A 10,909-nucleotide genomic window follows, 5' to 3' on the forward strand; every position below is an offset into this window, starting at 1 on the left:
TAAAACAAAAAATTTTTATAATAATATAGCAAGTTCTAGTAATGTCAGCTTTATTCCTCATCAAATAAATGGAAATTTTAATCTTGGAAATAAAGATTTAATTGATGAATTAGAAAAAAGACTTACTAATTTTCGTATTTCAAAAAATGTATCTATAAATATGTTAAGAACAAATAATGACTCTTTTGACGAATCTGATGAAAGTAATAATGAAAGTGAATTAAATTTAGACAATCTTACTCAACAATTCATAAATGACAATGATGATATAAATCAGCTTACAAATGATTTTTCAAGATTAAATAAGATTAATTATTTTGGTAATAATCCAAAACCAACTATTAAAAATTATTGGAATAGACCTTCTCTTCCTGATATTCAAATTGAAGAAAGAGCTTTTCAATATGATCGTTCAGCTTACGATGGTACTTCTGTTTACGAATGGAATATCGATGGTAACTCTGAACATCAAATTCTTAATATTGTTCAAGAAATGACCATGGCAGCTAATGCTTACAAGTCTCACAATAATACTCAACTTCAAATTGTTAATATTATTATTTCTGGGTTTACTGGTACTCTTAAAGGTTGGTGGGATTTCTATATTACACCAGAAGAAAAGAATTTTATTATGAATGCCAAGAAAACCGTTATAAAACAAGAAAATAATTTACCAATTCAAACTCAAGAGGATGATATGGTTAATACTTTAATTTTTGCTATAATCAAAAACTTTGTAGGAGATCCTACTACTTTTCAAGAAAGAACTTCTGAAATTCTAATGAACTTACATTGTAGAAAATTAACTGATTTCAGATGGTACAAAGATAATTATCTCGTTAAAGTTTTTTCAAGACCAGATTGTAAAGAATCTTATTGGAAAGAACGTTTTATTGCTGGACTTCCAAAACTTTTTGCCGAAAGAATTAGACAAAAATTAAGAGAAAATTTTAATAATACAATTCCTTATCAAAACTTAACTTATGGAGACTTAATTAATTATATTAATAAAGAAGGATTAGCTATTTGTGCTGACCTTAGATTTAAAGAAAAACTTAAAAAAGATAGAATTAATAGTAAGAATGAATTAGGAAATTTTTGTCAACAATATGGTTATCAACCATTAACAGGTCCGTCTACTTCAAAAACCAAAAAATATAATAAAAAATCTTCAAAATATTTCAAGAAAAAGAAATATAATAAATCAGAAAAATATAAGAATTATAAGAAAAATAAATTTTTAACATCAAAAAACCCTTATAAACGATCTAATAAAAATTCTAAAAGAAAATCAAAAGACATTATTATTTGCCATAAATGTGGTCGTAATGGTCATAATGCTAATAATTGTTATGCAAAAACAAAAATTAATGAATTAAATATTTCAGAAGAATTAAAAGAACAAATTAGAAAAATTATGTTAAATTCTGATTCCGATTCTGATTCTAGTTTTACCGATTTTCAAGAAAATGATTTAAACATCTTAGAACAAAATACTTCAAGTTCGGAAGATTCTGATACATGCAAATGTGTTGGAAAATGTAATTGTAATTATTCAATTAATGTCCTTACAAACAATGACAAAGATCTTTTAAAAAATTTGGATTCAATTAAAGATAAAAATATCCAAGAACTGTTGATAAAACAAATGCTTAATAAGAATGAAAATTCTATTTCAAATAATACAAAAATTTTTAATTTAAAAGACATATATGAAAGATTTTCTGAAACAAAACCCATTTCCATACAAGAACTTCAAGAAGAATTAAAATTAGTTAAACAAGACATAAAAGAAATTAAAGGCAAAATTATAACTCTTGAAAAGGGAAAAAATATTATTAATTCACAAAATAATGATAATAAAGATGAAAAGGTTATCGAAAGAATTATAAATGATCAAATTTCTCAAAAATGGAATACTCAAATAACTCTAGTAAAAAATAATTTTAAAATGGATATTACTGCTCTAATTGATAGTGGTGCTGATATGAACTGTATACAAGAAGGTTTATTTCCCACTCAATTTTATGAAAAAACTTCTTCTAGGCTTACTGGAGCTGAAGGAACCAGTTTAAAAATAAATTATAAAATTTCCGATGTTCATATTTGCAACAATCAAGATTATTGTTATAAAACTCATTTAATTTTAGTAAAAAATCTTACTTCTCCTTTAATTTTAGGAACACCTTTTATTACTAAATTATATCCTTTTATGGTTCAAGATGATGGAATTATTACTAAAGTTTTTGGAAAAGAAATTATGTTTAAATTTTGTGAACCTCCGTCTTATTCAACTATTAATATTCTTAATTATAAAACAAAACAAGCAAATTACCTTATCAATGAAATTAATGATTTTCGTATACATAATCAATTACAAGACAAGTATATTCAAGACAAAATTATAGCTTTAAAACAAAAGTTTGAAAATAATGTTTGCTCAAATATTCCAAACGCCTTTTGGAACAGAAAACAACATATTGTCAAATTACCTTATATTAAAACTTTCAATGAAAAGGATATTCCTTCAAAATCAAGAGCTATTCATATGAATAATGAATTAGAAGCCCATTGTAAAAAAGAAATTCAAGATTTATTAGACAAAAAATTAATTAGACCTTCTAAATCTCCTTGGTCTTGTTCAGCTTTCTATGTTATGAATGCTGCTGAATTAGAAAGAGGATCACCAAGATTAGTTATCAATTATAAACCTTTAAATAAAGTTTTAGATTAGATTAGATATCCTATTCCTAATAAAAGAGATTTATTGAAAAAACTTTATGATTCAAAAATATTTTCAAAATTTGATATGAAATCTGGTTTTTGGCAAATTCAAATTCAAGAAGAAGATAAATACAAAACAGGTTTTAATGTTCCTTTTGGACATTATGAGTGGAACGTTATGCCCTTTGGTTTAAAAAATGCTCCTTCTGAATTTCAAAACATTATGAATGATATTATCATTCCTATAAACAGTTTTTCAATTGTTTATATTGATGATGTTCTTATTTTTTCAAAATCTATTGATCAACATTTCAAACATTTAAATCAGTTTTATGATTTAATTTATAAAAATGGCTTAGCTGTTTCAGCTAAGAAAATGCATTTATTTCAAAATGAAATTAGATTTTTAGGACATAACATTGTTAATAATACTATTAAACCTATTATAAGAAGTTTAGAATTTTCTAATAAATTTCCTGACGAAATTATAGATAAAAACAACTTCAACGATTTCTAGGATGTCTAAATTATATTCATGATTTTTTCAAAGATTTAGGAACTCTTTGCAAACCTCTTTATAATAGATTAAAAAATAATCCACAACCTTGGACTCAAGAACATACTAATATTGTTAAACTTATAAAACAAAAAATTCCTTCTTTACCTTGTTTAAATTTACCACATCCTTATGCTAATATCATAGTCGAAACTGATGCTAGTGATATTGGATTTGGAGGTATTTTAAAACAAAAATTATCAAATTCTTCTGAAGAACAATTGGTTCGTTTTTATTCAGGTGCTTGGAATAATACTCAAAAGAATTATTCAACTGTTAAAAAGGAGATTTTAAGTATTGTTTTATGTATTACTAAATTTGAAGAAGATTTATTTATGAAAACTTTTTTATTAAGAATTGATTGTCAATCTGCAAAATCAATTTTAGAAAAAGATGTTAAAAATATAATTTCTAAACAAATCTTTGCTAGATGGCAAGCATTGTTGGGCAATTTTGATTTTGATATTGAATTTATAAAAGGAGAAAGCAATTCATTACCAGATTTTCTTTCTCGTGAATTTTTGCAGGGAAAATGAGTTCATCGTCTTCCTCTAAGATTGAAGACAAGAAACCAATTAATCAAAAGCTTGTTCCTTTCTCAAGTCAGAATCGTTTTTCTCCATTAACTCCAATTGCAAAAAATTCTCAACTTTATTCAAATATGCTTCAATCAAAATTAGTCAATCCAAACATTTCTCCAGTTCAATCAATTAGCCCTTTTTCAAAACCTATTCCTTCTGAAACACAACTTTCAACAACTTCTAAACCTACAAATAAAGCCCCTTATGTTCTCAATTCAAATCTCTTGAAAATCCAAATACTTGAAGATTCTCAAATTCTTAAGCTCAATCAAGGTTTTCATGTTCTTACTGAACACCTCTTTGGCCGAGGAAAAACCTTTCATGAAAACTCTTACAAATCTCGAGAATATTATCAAACCATTCTACAAGAATCTGGATCTGTTCAGATTGATCACCGTTCTAATAATAAAGAAGGATCTATTGATTTTAGCAAAGCCCGAATTCTTAAAATCATTTCTCCAGAAAATTGGTCATCCAATCTTTCTTTCGAAAAACCCCTTTATCAATTTCCTGCTTATCCAAGATATTCATATTATGATTACCAAGAAGCTTGGACTAAAGCATTTTTTCTTCGAAACTATTCTCATTCATGGTTCATTTTCTTTGATAAAAATTTTACCTGTGAATATCCCAGATGGTTTGTCAATTGGTATCGCTATATGGGACTTGTTCCTAGTTGTTTACCCACTGAAATTCTCAAAGGCTTTTCTAAATTCAAAGAGCTATTTATTCAACAAATCCCAGAATTTGAATATTTGTTACAATTCACCATGTTATTTAAAGTTCCATGGATTATGTCCTGGACATTCTCTTATCAAGAAGCAACAGACTTCAATCCCCCTTGGCTCAATAGACAATTTCGTCTAAAATGGTGGGATAAAGTCACAATTTCTCAAGCAAACGAGCAAGCTGTTTTCAATCATTATCAATCAATGTATAATCAAAAGCCAGAAATTGAAGCAAATCTTATCAAGAGTCTATCTTCTCCAGATGCTAATCTTATTAGCAAAATTCGTGCCGCTGCAAACTCTTCCCCTGAAGATCTACAACAATTACTTCAAGAAATTCGCAATTCTCCAACTAATTCAGAACATTCTCCCACATCTGTCAAAAATAATTTTCAAGATGCTCAAGATCCTTTTGATGATCCATTTGCAGATTAATTAAGTTTTTAATTTTGGTGTTATACCTTCAATGTAAGGTATTCTTTTATATGTGTTTGTTATTCAAAGGGGGGTAGTACGTGTGTTATCAAATTGTTCAACTATTATCAATTATACACTGTGTGTGTTCAACTATTATCAATTATACACTGTGTGAGTACATCAATTATCAAAAATATTATCATGTCTTCTGCAGTGAGATGATGCTAAATTATTGCATGAAAACAAACAACTTTTATAAAGATGAAAGAAGATGCTCCATTATCGCCAAAGAAGATTTCCATTATCAAAAAATGACAAAATATGATGCCAATTTGTCAAAAGCTTTAAAGTTTTGTCTGCCACATCTACACTCTGACAAATGCAAGTTGATTCAATAATTCTCAAGATGATCCGGTAATCCTTCGGTTTCCCGTCTCAAGATGTTTCAAGACTCCAAGACTCCTATATATTGAAGGGACATGTTTTAATGAAGACCATCCAAAAGTTCTCTAAAAATCTCTCTTATAAAACTTCTGTCAAATGTTTAGTTCATGTCTAAGAAAAGAGTTCTCCTATCTACTTCTAGATGTTCAAAATCTTTAGATTTTCAAATCATACTTGCTCCAGACGGATGCTCTGATTGTAATTTAAAAGAAGGTAATATATAAAGAATTTTATTCAATTATTGTCTTAACTCTGTTATCGCTATGACAGTCTCTTTTCGAGTTATTCTAACTATTAATTCTACAAGATTTGAAATTTTTGTTAAAATAATACTTGCATTTAATAATAATCAAATTCATGCTTGAAATATTATGTCTGATTCAAAGATACAAGCTAATCGTCATTATTATTGTAATCAATTAAAAGCTTTACAAGTTCTAATCCATAATCATGAGTTTAGAAGCAAAGATAGAAAACAGTTTTATAAATTAATGTATGATTTTTATCATCAAAAAATATCTGAAACTACTAGTTAGCAAATGGTATCATATATATATATATATATATATATATATATATATATATATATATATATATATATATATATATATATATATATATATATATATATAACCCATTATTGTAACTTTTTTATAATAACTCATATTTACATTTACATAAGATAAATATTTTAGGTCATAAAAATATGGAGAGTACAATTTATGGGCCGATGCTTTATCATCATCATTCATCGCTGAACCAAAGCAAAGGGAGGTGAAATCTTTTTAAATTTAGACCAATTCATCTCTCTGCTATATTTTCAGAAAACCCCTGTGCTCACCTTGTCCATTTGCATACAAATTTTGTTTTGGATCTTGGTCTTTTTCAATTCTTCCTTTTGACTATATTCGATCAATTATCATTTCTCTGGATCAAAAAAGAAAGCGATCCGATGCTCTGAAGTTTGTGCACAGTCGATATCTTTCAGATAACACCAGGGTTTATAGAGTTCAATAATTTTTCGATCTTTGAGAAGTTGTGGATAGCGATTTTGGGAAATTTGAACTTTTGAGGTTGGAAGTAATTGCAATTTCTGAAAAGGCAGGAGATAGATAGAAAAAGAAGAAAGGGGATGGGAGGTTCAAAGATGGAGGAGGAAACCTCTTCTTCCGTCGCTCCTTCTGCAGCTGCTAATCGTAGAGACCCGTATGAGGTTTTGAATGTTTCAAGAGATTCTTCCGATCAAGAGATTAAATCTGCTTACAGAAAGCTCGCTCTCAAGTTAGTTTCAGTTTCTTTTCTTTCTTTCTGATATATATCTGTAAAGTGCTTTAAATTGTTCTATTGTCTTTAATATTGACTGCTGGTATTTGAATCGATTTGTATCCATCAAATTTAGGGTTACATGATTATGTTCATGGTTGCTCTTTCAGTTCATTATCATTTATCAACGGCGACCTTACAGTTGCGCTTATTCGTGAGTCATCTATGTAATAAGTATTTCACAATACTGTGAAACCGATTATTGTTATGAATTAGCATCGACTGGTGCTCCATTGATGCATTGTTCATCATTTCTTTTCTTGGTAATTAAGATGTTAATTCGGTTTGATTCACATAGCAATTTTCAAGTAATTCACTGTATTAGGTACGATTTAAGGAGTTCGATTATGCTATATTGCTATTAAGTTACTTCTATAGATTTACAACATAAGTTATTTACAGGTATCACCCTGACAAGAATGCTAGTAATCCTGAAGCCTCAGAACTATTCAAAGAAGTTGCATATTCTTACAACATTCTATCCGATCCAGAGAAAAGAAGACAATATGATAATGCAGGATTTGAGGTGAACATTTTCTTCTTTTCAACATTTTATTTAGCAACTTCTGTTTATCAGCTAATGAGCTAAAAAGTAAAAAACATCTGTTATGAATCAAACAGGCTATTGATGCTGATGGAACAGACATGGAAATTGACTTATCTAACCTTGGAACAGTGAATACAATGTTTGCAGCATTATTCAGGTGAATTCTAGTTGTAATTTTTGTATGTTAAAGATTCATTTTGAGAGACCTTTATAGTTATTCTCTTCCATTCACTTTTTCCTATTAAAGTAAGCTTGGAGTTCCTATTAAGACAACTATTTCTGCCAATGTTCTTGAAGATGCTTTGAGTGGAAATGTTACAGTCAAACCCCTTCCATTAGGATCATCAGTTAGTGGAAAGGTACACATAACTCTATTTTCAAGATTTTCAAGATTTTTTAACATTATCTTTTAGCTACTTAATTGACTTAATTGAGTTTTGGACTACAGGTAGAGAAACAATCAGCTCATTTTTTTGGTGTTAATGTAACTGAAGAACAAGCTCAAGCTGGGATTATAGTTAGAGTTACTTCAGCCACTCAAAGCAAATTTAAGGTACTTCGTATATCTTTATTAAGCCAAAAAGGAAATGACCATTTTACCCTTCTCAATGGCTTATGATGTCTTTTTGGATAAGATGTTGTATGTATAAAGACTGTTTCTTTTTTGGAATGAATGAACTCTCTGAGTCTGAGTAAATGACCATTTTACCCTTCTGTTCATATCCAGCACAATTCTCTCCCTTTTGCTGATCTTTATGTGGTTCTAATATTGCAGCTACTTTATTTTGAGCAAGATAATGGTGGGGGCTATAATCTTGCATTACAGGTAACACTTTTTTTTTTCTTTCGAAGGGTTTGGATAATATTTTTTAATCAATATTTTGCTAAAAATATATTAGTTTTAAATTTTATTACTTTTATTATTTCATAAATTTTCCGAATGAGTAAAATTCAGATAGTTTGTTGCTAATATATGTCATTAACCCTTAATTCTTTACAAAATTGTTTAAAAGAAAAACAAAATATTGTTACAATTTAGGAAAGAGGGACATGAAAGGGCAAAATGGTAATTTCTCTAGTAATTTGTGGGTTGTTATGGTGCAGGAAGAGAGTGAAAAGACAGGGAAGGTGACATCAGCAGGGATGTATTTCTTGCATTTTCAAGTATATAGAATGGATTCAAGTGTTAATGCGGTATGCAATGCAACTTCTCATCATCAAATAATTTGGCATCATTTCAAGAATTAATAAAACTTATTTAATAATTTGGTGATAATAATTAAAAATGGCTTGTGATTATGATGAACATTGAACAGTTAGCAATGGCTAAGGATCCAGAAGCTGCTTTCTTTAAAAGATTAGAAGGTCTTCAACCATGTGAAGTTTCAGAACTAAAAGCCGGGACCCACATATTTGCTGTTTATGGTTTGAACCTTGTACATTCTTCTTTTTCTTTTTTAATTAATTTGGTAGTTTTAAATAATCAATATATACATATTCTTTTATAGGTGATAATTTTTTTAAAACTGCATCCTACACAATAGAAGCTCTTTGTTCAGCAACATATGAAAGCTCAACTCATAAGCTCAAGGACATTGAGCAACAAATTTTAAGAAAGAGAACCGAGTTGCGACAATTCGAGACCGAATATAGAAAGGTTTAATTAATTCTTTTTTATATAAAAATATTTTATACTATATTTTCTTTTGTCAAAATTGGTATATTTATTTATTTATTTTTTTAATATTTATTTTCTGTGTAGGCTTTGGCACAATACCAAGAAGTGTCAAATCGATACAACCAGGAAAAGCAGAATGTAAGTACGCCATATCAGTCTGTGGAGGGCATTTACGTCTTTTGCATGTCAAACACAGTATAAACTGTCTTGTCTTGTCATGTCATGTTATGTTCTGAGTAGCAAATTGGGGCAAAAGAGTCAAATCACTAGATAATGATCTTGTACAATACAGGTGGAGGAGCTTTTGAAACAACGAGACAATATCCAGTCATCATTTACAGCTGGCAGGCCGGTGGTTGTTGGGGGTAAAGTTGGAAATGGAAATAATAGCCGTGAAGAGAGTAGTCCGAGTGAAGAAGATGGAAAGGACAAGTCTTCAAAGAAAAGATGGTTCAATCTTAACCTCAAAGGATACAATGATAAAAAATCTACTTGAGTCAATTTAGCTCTTCCACCTTTTTTGTTATTTGTTATTGTGTGTTACCTCTATTTTGATACATTTTTTAAATTGTTTTTTATTCATTTGGGGTGTTTATAGTGGCTTGTTAAAGTAAAATTTGTTTTGGATTAGTTTAAATGTACTACTTATGAAGTTTCCCCTTTTCCTTTAAGCTTATAGACTATAGCTTTTCCATTTTACTTTTTTCTAGGATCAGAATATTAAAGTAAGGAAAGTAATTTGATTCATCACATTTACCATGCAATTGTAAAATAACAATTGTCTTTGGTATATGATAATCTAAGGGGTGTATGCGAGTTGAGCTATTTTAGGAAGTATTTGGGTTCGACTTGTTAGAAGATAAACCAATGTGAGCTGAGTTCAAAGTTCAATCATGAGTAGAATTATATCGTAAAAATAATATTAGATATGTTTTGTTGAGAATAACTAATTCATTGCAATTTTAAAGTAAACAAATGTCATTACTAATCGAGAGAACCATGGAAATCAACTTTTATTTTTAAAGCATATTTACCAAGACTTAGAGCAACTCTAATATGGCCACCTTATTATTATTATTATTATTATTATTATTATTATTATTATTATTATTATTATTTTTTATCAATTTTGACAAACTATTAAAATTAAATTATTTCAATGGTTAAGTTTTTTATTTAATTTCTTTTTTTATGAATTTAACTTATTGATTTTTATCTATCTAAAAGCTTCCATAAAACCTTCTTATTTACTTAGTTGTTTTTTAGACACGGTATATTTTAATGCGAAATAATTTAAATAAAGATTATCACTATAGATTAATATATATTGTTTCATAAATAAATAAAAAACAATGATAGAAATAATTAGTTAGCTAAAGAAATGGAAAATGTTTAAAACTAAAATATAATTAAGGGATAAAAATAAAATATGATAAAAGACAAAGAAGTTAGATGTTTGAAGCATTATAGTATATTGATCATTCAATATATATTGAGTTGTTCAATATAAATACACAAAAAACTATACGCTCCAATGATAAAAAGTTGTGACAAATCGTCAATCAAATAATAAAAAGCTATAAAATAAATTCCTATTTAAGTTGATTTGAGTGCTTCATAATATAACTCTCAATTGTGAGCCTTATAAGATGGTACCACATTTGTGTGGGTTAGACAACTTGCTTGAAACGATGAGCCATACTCTATCTCCTTTCTTTACCGTTGGTCAATTGTCAAATTTTCTGAAAATATGTTTATTTATTATTTTCTATTTTACCATCTTTATGAATCACCTCAACCACTCTAAAAACCATACATTCTCTTCAATTCCATTCTAACTTTCTATTCCATTCCACCATTCTATATTAAAATTCAAATGAGTTCTAGCCGTGACAAATCCAAAAAAACGAG

At 28.3% G+C, this 10,909-nt stretch overlaps 1 protein-coding gene across 1 annotated transcript; it reads left to right on the plus strand.

The window, feature by feature from the left end:
• The first annotated feature begins 6,186 nt into the window (after positions 1–6,186).
• Positions 6,187–9,697, plus strand: LOC145166490 (chaperone protein dnaJ 15-like). Its single transcript, XM_079085475.1, has 11 exons — positions 6,187–6,731; positions 7,176–7,299; positions 7,395–7,477; positions 7,568–7,679; positions 7,769–7,873; positions 8,096–8,146; positions 8,425–8,514; positions 8,637–8,745; positions 8,829–8,977; positions 9,083–9,136; positions 9,291–9,697. The coding sequence occupies exons 1-11, from the start codon at positions 6,583–6,585 to the stop codon at positions 9,492–9,494; spliced, it is 1,230 nt and encodes a 409-aa protein (XP_078941601.1). The 5' UTR covers positions 6,187–6,582; the 3' UTR covers positions 9,495–9,697.
• Positions 9,698–10,909: the final 1,212 nt, after the last annotated feature.

The sequence above is a fragment of the Lactuca virosa genome, chromosome 3 (genome assembly GCF_052849685.1).
Source record: "Lactuca virosa cultivar CGN04683 chromosome 3, Lactuca_virosa_CGN04683_v6, whole genome shotgun sequence".
NCBI lineage: Eukaryota > Viridiplantae > Streptophyta > Magnoliopsida > Asterales > Asteraceae > Lactuca > Lactuca virosa.